Source organism: Cucumis sativus, chromosome 4, assembly GCF_000004075.3.
Source record: "Cucumis sativus cultivar 9930 chromosome 4, Cucumber_9930_V3, whole genome shotgun sequence".
Lineage (NCBI taxonomy): Eukaryota > Viridiplantae > Streptophyta > Magnoliopsida > Cucurbitales > Cucurbitaceae > Cucumis > Cucumis sativus.
Genome location: NC_026658.2, coordinates 4,093,946 through 4,115,150, shown reverse-complemented (window position 1 = coordinate 4,115,150; position 21,205 = coordinate 4,093,946). Strand labels below are relative to the sequence as shown.

Here is a 21,205-nt window from a genome sequence, read left to right as displayed (position 1 = left end):
ATGAATATTAACAAATGAATGCAAATACCTTGTTATCAAAATGTCTTGGAATGCCATGAAATCTTATCCAATTATATTGGTTATTCTTCTTTCTACCAAGGATCAAATGAAAAAAAAAAAAAAAAAAAAACTCTCCATTGAAAAATATAATCAAATGGAAATTGCTAATAGAAAAACAAAAAAGGCATATCTAAAAAAACAAACAACAATCAAATCAAATGAGTGACTGTAACACTTTCTAAAACATTTTGTTTATCAACACATACACAATGTAATTCAAGAAATTTCTCACATTTCATCCTATATAAAAATTACAAGATCATTAACATTTTCTTCAAAAAAGAAATCGTTCAAGTGCTTAAATACAAAAAAGGTGTTTGGATGAAAGAGTTTGATTGATGAGGTGGGAAAGATTTAACCGAATGGACATAATAAAGGGCAAAATGAGAATTGTAAAAGGTTCTATTGGCAAAAAAAAAGAAGAAAAAAAAAAGGAAGAAAAGGATTCTTTTTTTGAAAATTTTGTTTAGAGCAAAATGGAAATTGTAAAATGGTATAAAAGAGGGATTTGAATCCAAGACATTTGTGTTTGTAGACAGACCGATGTTAAGCTGAGCTCACAAACAAATTCTTCCTTATCAACCCTTTTAAGGGTAAAGATGAGAGAGTGTTGCGTAGTTATTATTTGGTCGATTAATAATATATAGTTAATAGTTAAGAAATAAGGGAATATAGAAAATTAATTTCAATAATATGGAAAATAGTTTATATTTTAGAAATGTTGATTAGTTTGTGTATTTATGAGAATTTGTGTAGAATGTGGTTTAAAGTAATGTAGAAACACTATTGAACGGAGTTCATACATAGAACACAACAGTGTGGAAGGCCGTTATCGTCATTTCACAGCTCAAACCATTAGCTGAAGTCTCTCAATTCCGACAAAGACTTGTTCAACGACTTCACTTCATCTCTCACATGCTTCTTCATCTCACTTCCATTTCATCCATTACAAAATGGGAAACTGTAGTGGCCTGCCGGCTGGCCGAACCTCCACCGCCCACCCCCTCGATCACTCCGACGCCCACCACCGACCTCCCTCTAACGGCGTCATCAAAGTTCTCCCACCCGATTCCGACCCTTCTCTTCCACCGCCCCTGCCCAAACAACTTCCCACCTCCTCCGCCCCGCCCGCCCTTGGCCGCGTTCTGGCTCGTCCCTTTTCCGACGTCCGCTCCTTTTACTCCTTCCGCGGCGAACTGGGTCGTGGCCAATTTGGTGTTACTTACTTAGTAACACACAAGGAAACGAAACAGGATTTTGCTTGTAAATCAATCGCTACTAGAAAATTGATTGATCAGGACGATGTTGAAGATGTTCGTCGTGAGGTTCAGATTATGCATCATCTTACTGGCCACCCTCACATTGTTGAACTTAAAGAAGTTCATGAAGACCGGCATTATGTCAATTTGATTATGGAGCTTTGCGCCGGCGGTGAGTTGTTCGATCGGATTATTGCTAAAGGCCACTATTCTGAATGCACCGCAGCCTCCCTTTGCCGCCAGATTGTGACGGTAGTTCATAATTGTCACTCCATGGGAGTTATGCACAGAGACTTGAAGCCCGAGAACTTCTTGTTTCTCAGTGCTGATGAGAATTCACCTCTCAAAGCTACGGATTTTGGGCTTTCCGTCTTCTTCAAACCAGGTCTTTGTGAATCTTTTTACTCTGATTTTTTCCTTGTTCTTCCATTCTTCAGCTAAAATTTTATAGGATCAGAAGTCAACTCAATTTCCTGAGTGGGTTAATTGGATATTTAAGTTGCTTTAACTGTTCAGGTTGATGGGTTGGATCTAAAATGAAAGAACAGATTAACAAAAATTTAATCCTCAATTTAATAGTATGTATGTCAATTGTTTTCTGTCAAGTCCTCTATTGTTTGTCTTTATAGAACCATAATGCTAAGTTTAGGACGCCGTTAAAAAATTTTGGACTAAATTTATCAGTTAACCTTGAAAACATATACGGTCTATTTCGGAAAACGTAGAAATTATATCCTGATCATTACATTTCATGACAAGAAAACAGAATTACGTGCATCCAAAATTTATAGATACTTCGTAAAGATGATAATAAATTCTGTTTTTTCACTTTAGATCTTTCAGCTGTGAACTGTGAGAGGTTATCAATTATTGAACATGATGAAAATCATTGGTGATGATTGGTTTGAGTATGACATTTTGCTTGCTAGGAAACAGGTGATGTTTTTAAAGATCTAGTTGGAAGTGCATACTACGTAGCTCCAGAAGTTCTTCGACGAAGATATGGTCCTGAGGCGGATGTTTGGAGTGCTGGTGTCATACTATACATTCTACTCAGTGGAGTTCCTCCTTTCTGGGCAGGTTCCTCACCATGTCTCTTTTTCAAGTCTGAACATCAAGTAATTTTTTGGTGTTTATGTTATTTGAAAAAAATATTTGGTTTCTCTATCTTATCCTAATAGTTCAAGGAAAATATTTCTATATCTTCTGTTGACTACCGAAAAGTTTTTGACTAGAAGGTGAGAGAAATGCAAAAAAGAAGAGTAAAAAGTGATATTTTAGCTGTTTTATAAATAAAGGAAAATAAAAAGAAAAAGGTTAAACCATTTCAGCGGTGGTTAATAGGAAGGTATTTGCTGACTGGTGTGTAGGTAAGTTCTTTTTCCCGATTCAATAGACGATGACTTTGAATCATACATTTGATAGATTTTAATAAAGAATGATCTTACTTTAACAGGATCTGTTCGGTAGGTTGTGAATCTGTGTATTTGGGATAGTTTTTAATAAAGAAGAGAGAAGGCCCTTTTTAGTGAAAGAAAAGTACTAAGCTATTAACTTACTCAATTCTAAGAGACCTGCAAAAAGTTCTCCAAATGGGATGAATAAACAAACAGTTGTGATTAGAGTAGGATTTTTAGGATGTTCCAATATTTTTTTGCATAATATCAGTTGTTGATCCCATGTTCCCTGGGTTTCTTATCCTCAAAAAAATTTGGTTTGATTCATTTACAGAGAATGATCAAGGTATTTTTGATGCTGTTCTTCGGGGACATATTGACTTCTCATCAGATCCTTGGCCTTCCATATCCAGTGGTGCCAAAGATCTGATAAGAAAACTCTTGCATTCTGATCCTAAAGAGCGATTATCCGCCATTGAAGCCCTAAGTAAGTTTCCATCTTCAAGAAAGTAGCCACATAGCCCCAGCAAATGTAACTGAAATATGAAACTATAATAATTAAGTTGCACCTTGATGAAGGCAATAAAAATGTATGCTTTAAATAAACATGGGTATTTTTTTTTTCTGTGATGCCTAACTACTGATATTCAAATGTTGTAATATGCAGATCATCCATGGATGAAAGAAGATGGGGAAGCTTCTGACAAGCCTCTTGATATTGCTGTTTTGACTAGAATGAAACAGTTTAGAGCAATGAACAAACTCAAGAAAGTAGCTCTTAAGGTGAGAAAATTTTCCATCATGACATCAGTTAAAGAGTTAATTTTTCTATAAACAAAATTTTTATATGAGAAAACTAGTGAAGGAGGAGCTCTCCATCTCCTGAGGTAAAAATTTGTTCTTCCGCCTTCATGAAAAACTGTTCTAAAAGGTTTGAGAGTTCAATAAGGCACTGGTGTTTGCCCTTCTTGTTGCTGAAAGATTGTAAGAAAAGGTAAAAATGAGTAAATTGCTATGAATCGACAAACAAATAAAACAGAAAACGTCATTCACACATAAAGATTTACATGTTTACTATTTGTATGTTAGCTATGTCCATGGGCAACGAGACCTTGTGCTTGGTCATTCAATGTGCTAAATAACATATACAAGACATTCTAATATAAATAATAATAATGATATAATATTTAAAACTGCAAGTACTGCAGGGACATATTTTGAAATGTTATTGCATTTGCTATAGGTGATTGCTGAAAATCTTTCTGAAGAAGAGATTGTGGGACTAAAGGAGATGTTCAAGTCGATGGATACCGATAATAGTGGAACTATCACTTTTGAGGAGTTAAAGGCCGGTCTTCCTAAGCTGGGTACAAAGCTTTCTGAGTCTGAAGTGAGGCAGCTGATGGAAGCGGTAAGCTTCCTATGGATATTTTTCTGCTCTCAAATCAACTTACTCTGTATTTCTCAATTTTTTTTTGTCATTTCAACATCACAATCTTCTTTGTATTTTCCAGGCAGATGTGGATGGAAATGGGTCGATCGACTACATCGAGTTCATTACTGCTACTATGCACATGAACAGAGTAGAAAGAGAGGATCACTTATTTAAAGCTTTTGAGTACTTTGACAAAGACAAGAGCGGGTAATCTATGCTGCTTATTCCAGTCTATGATTTTTGCCTGGAGTTCATATGCTGTTTCCATACATATACGTCATGTTAACTTTGCTATTTCATGCTCTCATTTAGATATATCACAATGGAGGAGTTGGAGACTGCCCTTAAGAAGTACAATATGGGTGATGAAACAACAATAAAGGAGATCATTGCAGAAGTTGACACTGATAATGTACTGTTTCTTCTTTCTCAATTGCATTTTTCTTGGTTTATAGCTTATTGGTCTCTACAACATAGTCATACCAGCAGAAATAAGAGTTTATAATGTGAAAATGGTTATGATAGTTTAACACTAAATCATCTTTCATCAGCATTTCCTTTATTTTCTAATATAGCAATGTAGAGAGGCTAGTTTGGACCGATTTTCTAATTGCTTAGAAAGAATATATTCCACTTAAAAAGTTGTTCAAATAGCCCTCAAGTGTCACCTATATCATAATTGGCCAAGTTGTATGGTAGACGATTGAGATATCAACTCATGCATTGATGGAACTTCCTTCAAGTGATGGTGAGGGTGAGCTTAATTTTTCTATCGCATAGCATGTACGGATACTCCATGGAAGATGGAAATGTTCCTAGAAAAGAAACTTGTTTCATATCATAGTCAGGTCCCAAACAACATCAAAATTTTCAGATGATGCTTTGTTCTCTTGTGAATGAACTGTTTCTGATTGCTTTCACACCAGGACGGACGCATAAACTACGATGAATTCGTTGCAATGATGAGGAAAGGCAATCAGGAATTGACGACAACCAGACGGCAAAAATGAAGCTGAGTTCCTCTATATATTGTCTGCTTGATTTTATGTGCTTCTTTGGCTGTTTCTTTGTTCAATTTGAGTTGAGCCACCTGAAGAGAGAGAGATTGGATGTTCTGGTTGCCTCATGATTCCATCCAAATGGCTGCACTCAAACAGGAAAAATGAGCTTTCCTTTGCCCCGATATACTAAAAATTTCAACTATTCTGACCTTGTTGTTATCTGTTTGATTATTGGTTATAAATTGAGTGTATTTATAGAAGATAATGTTTTTGAGAGTGTGGAAATGTATTCGTTTGTCTGTAATCCACCAAATGACCAGAAATAAATATGATGCTTTGTAAAGTTCAAAATATGTGTTCTCATCTTTAGTTATTGAAAAAATAAACAACTTTATTATTTTTTATTTTTAATGATAAAGCTGAAAAGAAAAAGATAAGTTATCAAAAGGTATGCTAACTGCAAAGTCTGATTGCTTTGAGTTTCAAAAACAAAGGCAGTGGCAGGGAATTTGGCAACTTGGCCATTTGTGATGCAATAAGTGCCTGCATTTTCGTTTTAAAATTTTGGTACCACGATTACCATATTCTCTAAAAATCTATCCTCATAATATTATAAGAATATGATATTCCTTTTCCTCGTAATATCGTTGGAGCATAGTATGTATAGACTGAAATTCACACAACTTATCTTGTTTAAGAGTGGGTTATATCTCATTTTTAAAACTACGTTGACATGATAACTAATTAATAAAATTAGTTATAGTACAATCGTAGTATTAACTACTTTCATTCATTATTTAACGTTTCACTAAATGATTTATTCATTTATTTGTGTGAATCTCACCTCACTTTTAAAGTACTTTTGTGGTAAGCAATAAATAGAGATGGTATTAAAAATAATTTTTAAATACTACTTTCGTGGTAAGCAAATAAGGGAGATAGTATATAAAACTATAAATTTTCTTCTATTACATTAGACAGTATAATTTTCATAATTTTCTTGTGGATCTCACCTCCCATCATTAATTCTCAAGTGAGCAATACCTTAGGTACATTGTAAGATGTATAACTTCTTTTACACTCTACACTCATCCTAAACAATTTTTGAAAAATAAATAAGGTAAAATTGTCATGCAGTAATTTATGATAGGATAGGAGCTTTTTTTTTTTATAGAAAAGAAGGTGATGCCCTATTTGGCAAGTAGTTAATGGAAGAAGATATAAAAGTTTTCTTTCTCCTCTAAAATCATATGCACATTTTTCCATAAGTCTCTGTTTTCTCTTTTTCTTTTCCCCCATTTATGGATCTCAAAATTTGTTCCACTTGATTATATAAAAATAGCAATGACCGTGAGAATAAATAATTAGAAAATGAAAAGAAACAGTAAAATATTATGAACTACAGTGACAAATTATCATTCATATCTATCAAGTTACAAAATATTATTTGGATAGTGGTCAGTTTCAAACTACTCTAAAATGGTAGTAATATTTTTTTATATTTTATAAATATTTTAAAATAATTACTTTAGATATCAATTTTTAGATTTTAAAATAATTATTTATAAATATAGTGAAATCTATTATATTACTGAAATGTTTTTACAAATTTTATTAAATTTATAATTTTTAAAAATATCTTTATATATTCAAATAGATATTGAGAGAAGTCTACCAATTTTTCTCATTAGAAAGGTTATTTATTTAAAATGTTATATTTTCAAATATCGGAAGGGAAGGAGTTGTAAGTGAATTATGTTTGGAAAAGTGTGCAAAATAGTGTCCTACGTGGGTTATGTGGGCCCTCTTTTTGTTCACAGTAGGCCCAACTTGCAATTACCTCATTTTACTTCTTTTTCTCTTGTAAGACAAAATTTACATAATGCCTAAACATTTTAACTCATTTAAATTTAAATGTATCAGTCAAACACCGACCTAAGAAAGCTACATTCTCAGGTGATTGTTGTAAATGTCTCGTAAGCCCAAGACTCTTCTGTTATTTGTGAGATTGAAGGTCGTGGAAGTTAAAAAATAGGTGGTCTTTCCCCAGTTGTTGTTGAAAGCTTAACGTATAGATGCCTTGTATTACAGTGGTGTTAAAGATTGTGAGAGTTAGATTGGACGACTCGTATGATTCCTTCTATCTGCACAAGACGCAAGTAGTGGTTTGATCCACGAAAGTGTAATTGGAAGGAAATGGCATGAAGGGTGATTAGGGTAGGATCCAATTACAAACATATACGAAGTTAAAAAAAAGCTTAGGGTATACAAATGAATGGGTATGTCGGTTTACATATTATAAATAAAAAAGAAAAGTATAGTGAAATTAAAAGCTTAAGGAAAGGTTAGAGCTTATCTGAATGACACAACATTTCGGCGGAAAGTTAAAGAGAGAGGGAGAAGGGTGAGGTAGGGAGCGTGAAAGCGCGTGAGAATAGTGAACGAGTTCCCTCCAAAAGAAAGAAAAGAAAAAGAGGAAAAACCGTCTGTGCCGATTCTTACAACCGTCAACACAATGCCACGTAAGTACTCCAAAAAAAGAAAAACCCGCACTCCGATGTCCAAGCCTTAAAAAACTAGACCCATCCATTTAACACAAACGCACAAATATGAAATCAAATCTCCTCCGCCCCTCCGCCGCCGTCACTTCATCAGATCCGCTTCTACCGCTACCGCTTGTATTTATATAAGAAAAAAGGAACACACAAGAGAGAGTTTTATGTTCATCCCCTGTTAAACAGATCCATCAAACCACCAAAACAAAGGAAATTAATATAATGGAGCAGAAGGGTTTGTTGCTGTCGGCGTTGAGTGTGGGAGTCGGAGTTGGGGTAGGGCTCGGACTAGCCACCGGACAAAGCGTGAAGCAATGGTCCACCTCTCATTCATCAAATCTAATCACCGCTGATAAATTGGAACAGGAAATGCTTAAACACATTGTTGATGGCCGTGAAAGCAAAGTCACTTTTGATGATTTCCCTTATTATCTCAGGTTCTTAATTTCTCTCTCTTTTCTCCCTTTCTAACTGTCATATATAAACACATCTTTTCATTTATTATTTTAAATATTAAATTAGTCATATCTTTCCCAGTGATTTTGAATATGACTATAACTGATGTTAATTAACAATATTAAATGTTCTTATTTTCATTTCTCAAATCTTGCAACCTTATCATTTCCCATGATTCAATATATGAAAGGTTAACTAAACAAATTATCAACGTAGAGGAATATATTCCTCTTTTTGTTTAAGAAAAACAAAACTTCGAGTAATATATTTAAATTTTGACCAAAAATATTTTCGAGTATGTGAATATATTTATAATTACATATTTAAGATAGTAGGTTGAAGATTTATTACACTTTTTTTTTTTTTTTAAATTTAGCACAATTGTTTCCATCACAAAACTTCTTAAAATTTTTTTAATTACATCAAAATATCAAGATCTATCAAGTAGATATAGATTGTAGTAAATAGAATGATATATTTCTATACTTTACACGTCAATTTACATGAATATGTTTCAATTATTACAATAATTTCAATCTTTTTATTTTAATTATAAGAAAAATCGTAGGTACATAATTGATATTTTTTAAAAGAAAGATGTAATGAGTGAGAATGTTTTTGTTTTATATATTTAGAAGAATCATAAAAATTAGAATATCGAGAAAATATTTAGAAATATGTAATGAATTTTGTTTTGTGGAAGTCAGTTAATTTTTTCTATTTTCGAAAAAGCTCTTCTTTTATTTATTTATTTAGAGAATTTATTGATTTATTTATTATATGTGAATATATTTCAAAAATTGGGAAATTGTTGTTATGAACAGTGAACAAACACGAGTTCTATTGACAAGTGCTGCATATGTGCATTTGAAACATGCTGAAGTTTCTAAGTTCACTCGAAACCTTTCTCCAGCGAGTCGAGCCATCTTACTCTCCGGACCTGCTGGTTTCATTTCTCTTTCCATTTTTCCCCTTTTCAATTACCTTACATATGTAATTAACCAGCAATACTCGAATGCATCTCACAAAACACAAATATGTGTGTTGCACAAAGATTAATTAGTATAGCTCCAGAATATGCACCAAGTACTTTTCTTTTTGAGCAAAACAGTTTCCAGTTAATTTATTTGTTTTTGTTTTTGTTTTTTTTCTTTTCTTGAAGAACTCTACCAGCAAATGCTTGCCAAGGCATTGGCTCACTATTTTGAGGCTAAACTATTGCTTTTAGATATAACTGACTTTTCTCTAAAGGTGAAATTTCTTACTTTTTCATCCCAAGTTCTATTTTTTGCTTTTAAAAGAAATATATATTTTTTCGTTGATTTTTCTTCTTTCAAATTACTAACTAAATTATTTTGTAATTTCAGATTCAGAGCAAATATGGTACTTCAGTCAAGGAATCTGTAAGAGGCTTTTCTAAATCTAAACTTAAAAATATGTGATTTTTTTTTTCTTTGGTGTTTCTTAATGCAATTAAATCTCTGATCCCTTTTTGTTCAATACTATTTGAAGTGTTTTAAAAGGTCTACTTCAGAGTCAACATTGGAGAGATTATCTGGCTTATTTGGATCATTTTCAATGCTTCCATCCAGGGAAGACCAAAAAATAGGTTGGTTTTTTTAGATTAGATTTAGTTTACATTGGGAAAGTAAATGTTTCTAATTAATCATCGATATGCATCCAAGTTCTATTGTTTATAAAACGACCATATCGTCGATCACCTTTCTCCATCATTACGATATTATGGTAACCAGCATGCATTCGTTCATACCGTTGCAGGTTCATTGCGAAGGCAACGTAGTGGTGTGGAACTTGCATCGTGGTATGAAGAAAGCAAATGTCTTACTAATGGATCGTAGTATATCATGTGGATTTACTGTATTAATTACTTAATTTCTTATAGTTGATCCAGTTTATGTTGACGGATGAGTTTAGTTGTTACAGAAGAAGGGATCTCTTGTAATATATCTAGTGCTTCAACTTTTGTAGGGGAAACGAAGGATCTTCCGTTCTTCCAAAACTTCGAAGAAATGCCTCGGCTGCTGCTAACATTAATAACCTTGCTTCACAATGCAATGTTGACAAATCGGGTATGCTAATCGAATCTTCATGATTAGTGATTGGGAAACTTAAACAACTCAAACGAGTCTATGAATACTTGCCCCATGATTTTTAAATTCCTTAAATCGATTCTTTTATCATTGGCTGCTGAAGATGTTTTGCCACTCTTTCTTTGCTTGTAGAATCTGCTTTTGTTCCGATTTATCTAATTAGTTTAAGTTTTATTGTTTGCAGCTTCCCTTAAGCACATGAGCAGCTGGGCTTTTGAGGAGAAACTTCTTGTGCAGTCTTTGTATAAGGTAACAATGAGTTGCATTATTCTTGACATATTGAATTAAAGTTTTGATATGATCTTCTCTAAGAACTCAAGTTATTTTATTATTTGTTTTCAGGTTCTTCTATACGTGTCGAAAGCAAATCCCATTGTTTTATATCTTCGTGATGTAGATAGGTTTTTATCCAAGTCAAATAGGGTGTATAACTTGTTCCATAAAATGCTACAAAAATTGTCTGGATCAATTTTGATTCTTGGTTCGCGTACTATCGATTCGAGCAATGATTATATGGAGGTGGATGAGAGGCTCTCTGCTCTTTTTCCTTATAATATCGAGATTAGACCACCCGAAGATGAATCTCATCATGTCAGTTGGAAGTCTCAATTGGAAGAGGATATGAAGTCGATCAAGGTTCAGGATAACCGAAACCATATCATGGAAGTTCTTTCAGATAATGATCTTGACTGCGACGATCTCGATTCGATCTGTGTTGGTGATACCTTGGCTCTCAGTAACTACATAGAAGAGATTGTGGTGTCTGCAATTTCTTATCATCTAATGAATAGCAAGGACGCTGAATACAGAAACGGAAAACTGATTATTTCGAGCAAGAGGTGAGATCCATCCTTTGTGTTCGAGTTCTAATTGTTGATTATAAGTACTCATAGTTTTAGCTATTGAGCAGTTTGTCCCATGGACTGGGCATATTCCAGGCAGGAAAATCCACTAGCAAAAATAGTGTACAGCTTGAAGCACAAACTGGAGCTTCAAAGGTTAATTATTTTAGTTTGACCTTTTTGTGCGCCTTGCCACTCTTTTATTGAGTACTTTAACTTGTTCTCCATAGGACTCGGGAGCAGTGAAATCTGAAGCAAAAGCTGATACCGCAGCTGCTGAAATCAGAAGTGAAACAGCACCTGTAGCTGCGGCAAAAATCGATGGAGAGACGGCTGCTCCAGCTGTAAAAGCCCCAGTAAGTCTCTTCTTTTAATCCTTCTGCTGACTCTATGAATGGCATTGCTGATGTTTGTATTACAATCACATGTCACGTAGGAAGTTCCACCAGATAACGAGTTTGAGAAACGCATTAGGCCAGAGGTCATACCTGCGAATGAGATTGGTGTTACATTTTCTGACATTGGTGCGATGGAGGAAATAAAAGATTCTCTTCAAGAACTAGTAATGCTTCCTCTTCGAAGGCCGGATTTATTTCTTGGAGGGCTTTTGAAGCCTTGCAGAGGCATATTGTTGTTTGGACCTCCTGGAACTGGAAAGACTATGTTAGCTAAGGCCATAGCAAAAGAAGCTGGAGCAAGCTTCATTAATGTATCAATGTCTACCATAACTTCCAAATGGTTTGGCGAAGACGAGAAGAATGTTCGGGCTTTATTCACACTGGCAGCTAAAGTCTCTCCCACCATCATATTTGTAGACGAGGTAGATAGTATGCTTGGGCAGCGAACAAGAGTCGGTGAGCATGAGGCAATGAGGAAGATAAAGAATGAGTTCATGGCTCATTGGGATGGACTCTTGACGAAGCCAGGGGAGCGTGTACTTGTTCTTGCAGCAACAAATAGGCCATTTGACCTCGATGAGGCCATCATACGGCGTTTTGAGAGAAGGTATCTGCTCTTATGATTCGCCCCATGTGCATATCCCTGGCTGTCCAAAATGTTCAGAGGATTTTTGGATCAACCTTAGTTTAATTCTAATAAAAACCAAACTCTTATGAACAGAATAATGGTGGGGTTGCCATCAGCAGAAAATAGAGAAATGATATTGACAACTCTCTTGGGGAAAGAAAAGGTGGAAGAAGGGCTAGACAAGAAGGAGCTGGCCACAATGACAGAAGGGTATAGTGGAAGTGATCTCAAGGTTTGTTTTCATAACTAATCATTCAGATTTCAGTTTTTGGACCACCTTAAAAGCCTTAATAATTTCTTGATTTATACATTACTTTTGAAACCAGAACTTCTGTATGACGGCTGCATATCGACCTGTTCGAGAACTAATACAGCAAGAAAGACTAAAGGATGTGGTAAGTATGAGGGAATCAGTTGAGGCATATTTAAATCTCCTTTCATTTTCTTTGCATTCAAGTAAAGATTCAGGACAAACCCCTTTTTATTGTCCGTTTTCTTGCATTGAAGGAGAAAAAACGAAGAGCTGCCGAAGGACAGAATAAGACAGGGGATGGAGCTGGAGAAAGCAAAGAAGAAAGAGTAATCACCCTCAGGGCACTAAATATGGAGGATTTCAAACTAGCAAAGAATCAGGTAATATAACTTATCTCGTTTTTTACCACATTCCTTTACATTACATCTTTTCTCAAATCCACCAAAAAAATTATTTTCTTTGCTTCCATATTTCTTGAGTACCTTTTATGTTGTCACGCCTGCAAATCCATATACAACTACCTTCATTTGAGTAAAAAATTGACATTTATTGCTTGTTTGTTCGAACTTCTTAGCCATAGGAAGAGACCAAACCAATTTGTCGATATACACACACTTGTATTGGGGCGAGCTTGACTCACAAACTATCAAGAAGTACCAATCCTTTTGCTAGTACTGTTCCAATATTTGTTCAAACAAAAGACAGCAAAAAGAAAACAAACCAACGACATGAATCTAGTTGCACAAGTTGCCCGAAAAACAACCTTTAAATTCACCAAAAGACTGCTTTAACGAGATCATTTAACATGTTGGTTTGCAGGTTGCAGCAAGTTTTGCAGCAGAAGGAGCGATGATGAGTGAATTGAGGCAATGGAATGAGTTATATGGGGAAGGAGGATCTAGAAAGAAGCAACAGTTAACTTATTTCCTGTGAGCTTAAGCCATCGATATCATAACATACATATGTTACAATAATATGGCTATAATATTTTCAATTAATGAGAAGCACATGAAGGTTTTCTTGCAAGTCTTATTAGGGTTCTTTTTCTTTTTTCCATGTGAGGAAGCTGTGTTTGTGTAAATATATATGAGGGTAAGTGTTTGTATGAAATATTTGAATGTTTGATTTGTTGTTCCATTTCTATGGAGCTATGTTGTGTGGGGGATTAAATTACATAGGCAGCTAGTTTCTTTGAATGGGCTGGTGCTGATCTGACAGCAAAAAAGAAAAACAGTCTATTTTTGTTTTTGTTTTTGTTTTGAATTCATTATCTTGCTATATTTTGTATCAAATTGTTTCTCTACTCCTTTCTGTCATCTATTTTCTTTTGGTTGGTTTACATACATTGTTGTCCTGGTCGCTTACACATGGAAAAGGGAAATAAAGATCTTAGGTTAAAGGACAAAAATATCTTAGTGGATGGTTGTCGTAGTTGTTGATAGGAGTGTAAGCGGTTTGGTTCGGTTCCATTTTCTTCAAAATTGGAATCGAACTGATTATTTGGGAAAGGAGTTTTAGAAACAAAGTTGAACCGGTTTTAATGAGAAACCGCTCATATCGAACCATTCAGATCAACATTTTGGTCGGCTTGGTCTCAATTTACCAAATAAATGTAGGGGTACGTGCATGTAAGATGAAAAATAGCCCAGTGGATTGCTTCTTCTGTAGTAGATTATAGTTGTGTTATCATATCATACTTTGAGAATTGTATGATTAACGACAACTTGAACACTGGGTTATTTGTTAAAAAAGAAAAAAGATGCAGTAATAGTTAAAAGAGGAATCTTACATTTTTTTTCTCTCTACCTTTTTCTTCTTTCTTTTGATATCAAACAAGTGAGATAATGAACTTAAATTGAAGGGAAGCAAGTACTGAATACATAAGGTAAATAAATATGTTAATTAGTGGGAAGGATAGATATGATGAATTGAAGGTAAATATACAATATATAATGCTACCTTTAAAGCTATGAATTACAATAAGAAAAAGATGTATTTGAAAGAATCCCACTCTTATTGTGGCAATATAATAAGAAAAGAAAGGTTTGATTGTTTGATTAAATCTCCAAATAAGACAAAAGGAGTTGAAAAAAAAGTTACAAAGAAGACTAATTAATTGTATTGATAATAAGAAAGGAAGAAAAATTGTGATTCCCACTAAAAATGCCAAAAATTGTGATTACCAACATCATTTTGTCTCTATTGCTCAAAATATTGTACCTCTCCATGGTCCCACTCAAAACTAAAGCATCTTTTCTACATACTTCAAATTAATAAACATCTAAATATTAACTTACACAAATTCATTTTTTTCACTCTCATTTTTAATACCTCTTTATTATTTTCAATAAAAAAATATTGAAAATTTGACAAAATATTTATCATTTCTAGAAAAATTGAAATGTAATAAATTCTCTAAAGTTCTTAGTTCTATTGTAGAACATTTTATCTTTTTACGTGAATGATGAGTAAGGATCCATTTAAAATATATCTAAGTCTTATCCTTTTGTATTATCCAATGGATAGATACGAGAGTGATGTATACGAGCTTAGTTTTTATAAAAAGTTAAAAACAAAAGGATCAACGCTTACCCAAAGTAAATGTTGATTTTTGGTTTTTAGGTTTTGCAATTTAAGCTTATAAAGTCTAAATTTTCATGGTATATTGTTCCTATTCTACTAATATTTTTTTAAAAATCAAATCAAAATTTAAAAACATTAATTCTATATCATATGAAAATCTATAATACAAAATAAGAAATTGAATGAATGAAATGAAATGGCATGAAATATATTTTTCCTACATCATTTTTTTGTATCAATTATACAATTGTGATTTTTCTCACATTTTGTCGTTTTAAAAGAAAAGGAAAGGAAAGGAAAAAGAAAAGTTGTGAAGTGTTGAAGTGAAGATGTTTTGTTTGGGTATTTCACTTTTCGGCTACTTTTATATATTTTGTGCTTTCGGCGGCTCTACATTTGCATTGGAGTTTTCCTCACTCTTCCCTTCCCTTTTCTCATTTTTCAATCTAAAAATAAATCACACATCCCACCACACACCATGGTAATAATAATAAACCACCAAATCCTTCAAATTATTCCTAAAATATAATAAAATTTTAAATTCTATCTATACAATTTAGGATATAAGTTTTAAGTGTTTACTAATAATATACTTAAACTTTGGTTATATTTTGATTTATTTTTATATGCTCTCTATGAATAAATAAAGTATTATTGGTTAATGGATTTTAATTTAAAGAGACAACTGTTGGAGTCCATATATTTTCCTACCGAGTTCCTCCTCATTCTAGAATTCTAATTTTCTAATTTCATTTGCCTCAAAAGAGAAACTAATTTCATTAGTAATTCCTCTGTTGAATGGTTCTTGCAGATTCTCTCAAATATAGGTTTACTTTGGAAATGGTTGGAATTTTCTTATTTTACTCTAAACAAAATGAACGAAGAGAAGAATTTTGTTCTTAGTTTTAGATTGAGCTGCCTTGATCACCATTATGAAAACTGTGTCAGAATGTATGAATATATTATACTCTTTATTCTCAATGTTGTGGTGTATTCTTTTATTATTATTATTATTATTAATTGATGTTGTAAATTAATTAATATATTCATACAAGTTTTAAAGTTTAATATTTACTTTTTGGCAATGAAAATCAGTGGCAACAAACTTAATTAATTAATTAATTAATTATATACCTTGTTAATATAAAGATGGATTACATAAATTGATAGTATAAAAGAGAGTTTGGGAATATTGTATTGAATTTGATGGGGGTGAGATTTTTGCAATTATTGGGCCATTGAGAAAAGAGCTCTCCTTTGACTCTCTTTTGAACATTTTTATTTATACATTTTTAAGTGATTTTTGTTTTTTTATATTATTCATTTCTCATCATCATATTACCTACAATCAAATCAATCAACTAAAGTGGATGCTTCTCCCTTTAATTTCTTTCTTTTCTTTTATTTATCTCATTTTTACCAATAAAAAAATTAGTTTTTTTTAATATAAATTAAGAGTGGGAAGATTTAATTAAGTTTTCAACTTCAAAACCTTGAAATTTTCATCATTTTTTCAAATAATAATAATAATAATAATAACCCAACTTCTTCCTCAATGGGTTTAAAATGCATTCTCAAATATGTTTAACTAAAAAAAAATGGTTCTTTTGAGATGTAAATTTTTATAAAATCATTTAAAATAAAGAGTTTTTTTTAACTAAATTGCTGAAGACAAACTAAAATTTATATATACAACACAATTTCTTGTTTTATTTTCCTTTTATTTAAGAAAACTAGATTAAAGTTGAATTTTGATTTTAAAAACTTGATGGTTGAATATATATACATCCTCCATTTAGTTTCTATACTTTGCTTTTTTAAGAGCTTGGTTATGTTCTAGCACGAATCAGTAGATGTTTTTTTCTAAAGTGATATATTTTTTATAACGAAACACTTAAAAATAATTTATTGGTTACACATTCTGAATTTTATTTGAAGGGGATTATTGAGAAAAACATGACAAAAAACTTCTCTCAAATTAAGAGAATAGTGTAGTATTTAAGATGATGTATGTGATGTGAATGATGACATTATTTATTTTTAATAAAGACATTATTGAATTTATTGTTAAATAAAAAAGAAGAAAGGAAAAGAAAAAAAAAATCGATATTCCTAAAATTATATATTTAAGAAACGAAAAAGATCCGACAATGGGTGGATATAAAAGAGATATGTTTTGAACTTTATGATCCCAATCAAGGAACCAATTTAACTCTAATTAACATTCTTTTACCCTTAAACTTACTTTCCTTCTTCTTCTTCTTCTTCTTCTTTTCTCGAGGCTTTCTCCAATTAATGGCTCAATCACCTAAAATTAACCCCATCCAATATAAATATTTTTAATAATTTTATCAAGAATATAAGAGTTATAATGTATCATATAACCAATTAACTCTTATATGACTAAATTATTGAATTACTTAGTATATACTAATATTGAAATTTGAACTTGAAAAGGGGAGATGTATATGTTCTATAATAATACCCCTATTTATTATTATTAGTATTTGCTGTTATTTAAAAATAATGTGAACTTGATTTAGGGTTCATCCTTCCTTTCCTTTTTTTTTAAAAAAAATCACACATTAATTACTATTAATATGGGCCATAGAGAATTTTGTTGGATTATATATCATTTTGTTTGCCCCCACATGACTTGTTTTGGTTTCATTTCTTCTAATACAAGTCAACTCTTTTTTTTTTTTGTTTATTTGAACAATAGTATATAATAATTAAGTACAAGCCATTTTTCTTTTCTTCTATCAAATGTTTTTATAATGTGTCACTGTATCATTTCCATGCTGAAAGTATATATTATTAGAGAACCTAATATATATATATATATTTTTTTAAAAAAAGCATATATTAATATGGGTTTTTTTTAGTAAATATAATGTTTATTTTTGTATATTGCAAAACCATAATCCTTAGTCGGACCTTCAGAAGGGATGGAGTAAGAATTCTTTCCTAATTAACTTCTTATTGGGTTTGATCATTTATATTTAGACTTTTTTAAAAAAAACATTAACACTTTATGTAGATTTTATTTGATTAAAAAGATGAAAATCAGAAAAATGAATTGAATTTTTGAAAAAGGAAAAAGACAAGAACAGAAAAAAAGAAACATTGAAGGTCCAAGTTCCCATCTTTATCCAACATATGTTATGATATATTAATTTGGAGTATGTGTTTATTTCATTAATTTTAAAAACAAATAATTTACATTGACATTTGAACATAAGGTCACCATGACAACACAAAACAAATCTATGTTTGGGACAATGACAACTAATGGTGCCCACTTCTACATATATATATTTCCATCAACAAATTCAATTGTTACTATTATTAAAATCCATTTTGTATGGTGGTGGTTAAGCTAAGCAGTTCAATTTCTTTAAAATTCTTGTTCAAAATAAAATCAAACAAATTAGAAATCTATATTAGGGAAGACTAATTAAACATCTTATTTGAAGCAACACATATAAACTCGTGTGTTAAATTTTGTGAAGTCAGAGAAAGGTTTTAATTTGGATGAGGAGGATTGTTTACTAAATAAAACATTTGAAATAGAAAAAGAATAAAGAAGGATATAGTATTATGATGATATTTTTGGAAGTGTAATATCATGAATAAGTCAGAAATGGAGGTCTAGGTGTAGATTGGGATTGGAATGTAGTAATACATAGAAAAAGAAAAGGAGAAAAAATTGGGGAATTTTATGGGTAATGTATTATATGTTTGAGAAATGAATGAGAATGGGATGCGATGTGTAACGTGTAATGTGAGGCCGACCTTCGGAGGCCCATTTAAGATTCGGACGGTGTCGTTTTAGAACGGGGCCACACCAATCATATTTATTATTTATTTATTTGTTTATAAGGGTGATGATGGACCACTCTCTCTATTATTTATTTATTTGTTTATAAGCTTTCCTATTTAAATTATTACTATATATATGTATATATTATTTATTAGATCTAAGTGTTCTAATCTTTGAATTTTGCATTTTGATAAGTTGTGTTAAAGTTTTAGTTTTAACAAGAGAAGTTCAAATTTGTAGTTGATTGAGATCATGGGGTATAAGCTGGTTTTTTATTGTTTATTTTAAAGAATGTAAAGGAAAAAAGAAGTAGAAAGAGAGTGCAAGAAAAGAGGAGTAAAAAGGGAATGACAGTGGGATATTGATAGAGTTAAGAAAGGAAAAAAAAGTTTTAACTTTTTTTTTATATATATAATAATAAAAAAAGAGACAAAAAGGGGTGACTTTCATAGTTTAAAATTTAAATTAGAGAGTGTGATGAGTGATGAGTTCATCTGTATATTATATGGGTAAACCACAATTGAGCTTTTGTTCTTCCAATACCCATAAATCTCTTCATCACATTATATTTTTTTTTTTTCCAAATAGATTTTGGAGTGGTTTGTTTTACTTTTTCTATTTTAGAAAAAAAATCCCATTTAAAAAAATTATTTATTTTCTTTTCCTCTTTGTTGGATTTTAACTAAAATAAACTGATGTATTTTAGTATAACATTATTGGTATTATAACTGTTAGTAAGTGATAATTATTGATATATATATATATTCTCTAAAGTTAAGTATACCCTATAGCATCGTTGCATTAAGAGTAATTGTATTAACGGTGGGCTAACAAAATATAGCTCAACTCATTAATGCATTATTATGGTCCAACATTGGAGTCTCTTCATCTACTAATGTCATACTCAAAATAACAAAAAAAAAAAAACAATATTAACGTCACCAAATCACAATGTGATTCTTTTTCAAATTTATAGAAAAATCATCAAAATGAAAGTGACTGCATATGAAAATCAACATTAAGTAAACACAATGAATACTTTCAAAGTTAAATACCTATTAGACAATTCTAAGAGTTCACAAATCAAATAAAACCGAACTTAGAGATGTATAGACTAAATGTATAATTGAGAGTAACAACTGATGTATATAAAGAAAAAACACATTAATATTTGAAGAGAAGTATTGTGTTGGGGTATCAATAGTCTCTTACAAAGAGATGTATTATTGCCTTCATTTTAGGAGAAATTCCTCAGCTACTTTCTTCAGAACATTATTAACTTACCACCATAGAAGAGCAAAGAGAAACAAGAAAAAGACACTGATAACCCTAACCTAGAAATAGAAGTTTGCTTTTGAAAATGGGTCTGAAAGGGGAAGTTAAAATTGACAAATTAATGAGATAGAGAGTTGACATCTCTCCACCAATTTATTTTATTTACCCCAATAATTCCCATATACAGTTTGGGAGTTGTGAATCAACAATGAAAGTTAAAAAGTTGTGAAAAAGAAAGAAATCAAACAACTTCTTTATTCTTTTACCATTTAAGAAAATGACAAATTATAAAAACCATGCCTAAAATAGGGCATTTACTTTAATATACACTCATAATTTGCTTTCTTGTATTAAGCCGTCAAAGTTATTGTTCCAATCTTCAAATTGAACTTTTAAATTTACATAATAGTGTGTGTATATATAAATAAAGGCCAAAATTGTAACCAATTCAATTCATTCAGTTTTAAGTTTCAATCTGAAAAAAAAAAAGAGTTTTAAGTTTGAGTGTGTACATGAAACATAGAAAAATACCTTTTATCTAGGTTATATATAATGTACTAATCCTTTTAGTTTTGTTTAATTTTAGTTGTTGTACTTCCAAATTTGGTTAATTTTGGTCTTTACTTTTCAAAATAATAGTTTTAGGTTTTGGTTATTGATCTTATGGAAAAATGACCATATTAAACTCGTCATTTTTACTTCGTATTTTTAAGAGATTAAAATTGTCATTTTTAAAAGTTTAAAACAAAAATGAATTAATGTTAAAAGTATAAAGATCAAAATAAACATTTTGAAAATACAATACTAAAAGCAATCAAAATTGAAAGAATATGAAAAGTGAGCATAGTAGTAACCAAAATTAAAAGAATATGAAAAGTGAGCATAGTAAAAAAGAGGTAAGACGTAAGGGTAGTATTTAAATCAAAGCAACACAGTAAAAAAAGTAAGAGAGAAGGGTAGTATTTAAATAAAAGCAAATACAATTATAAGTAAAGACTCCAATAAACCAATTTAATGTTCAAACCAGTGCTGTCATTATTGTTTTTTTAAGAATAAGAGTACTTCTAGAAATGTTTTTTTTCTCATATATAAATGAGGGAGAAAAAGAGAGAGAAAAGAGTTGTTTTAG

At 31.5% G+C, this 21,205-nt stretch overlaps 2 protein-coding genes across 2 annotated transcripts; both read left to right on the top strand.

The window, feature by feature from the left end:
• Window positions 1-1,057: 1,057 nt before the first annotated feature.
• Window positions 1,058-5,498, top strand: CDPK5 (calcium-dependent protein kinase 3-like; the record flags this gene model as incomplete). The annotated part of the gene is given in 8 exon segments (NM_001280785.1): window positions 1,058-1,704; window positions 2,256-2,399; window positions 3,051-3,203; window positions 3,384-3,499; window positions 3,960-4,127; window positions 4,231-4,358; window positions 4,464-4,563; window positions 5,078-5,498. Coding segments are annotated over 8 exon segments (1,540 nt in total), but the record flags the coding sequence as incomplete, so codon positions are not given.
• A 1,977-nt stretch (window positions 5,499-7,475) lies between these two features.
• Window positions 7,476-13,687, top strand: LOC101213686. The gene is made up of 16 exons (XM_004146488.3): window positions 7,476-8,144; window positions 8,988-9,109; window positions 9,326-9,414; window positions 9,531-9,566; window positions 9,676-9,772; window positions 9,943-9,985; window positions 10,153-10,253; window positions 10,459-10,523; window positions 10,617-11,113; window positions 11,185-11,272; window positions 11,347-11,472; window positions 11,553-12,121; window positions 12,236-12,374; window positions 12,469-12,537; window positions 12,650-12,775; window positions 13,215-13,687. The coding sequence occupies exons 1-16, from the start codon at window positions 7,930-7,932 to the stop codon at window positions 13,326-13,328; spliced, it is 2,496 nt and encodes an 831-aa protein (XP_004146536.1). The 5' UTR covers window positions 7,476-7,929; the 3' UTR covers window positions 13,329-13,687.
• The last annotated feature ends 7,518 nt before the right edge of the window (window positions 13,688-21,205 follow it).

Bases quoted from the DNA above. Each gene is read 5' to 3' on its own strand.
- LOC101213686 (XM_004146488.3), top strand. From the start codon at position 7,930: ATGGAGCAGAAGGGTTTGTTGCTGTCGGCGTTGAGTGTGGGAGTCGGA. The intron at 10,254-10,458 runs GTATGCTAATCG...TATTGTTTGCAG, and splicing joins ATGCAATGTTGACAAATCGG to CTTCCCTTAAGCACATGAGC. The intron at 11,473-11,552 runs GTAAGTCTCTTC...CATGTCACGTAG, and splicing joins CTCCAGCTGTAAAAGCCCCA to GAAGTTCCACCAGATAACGA.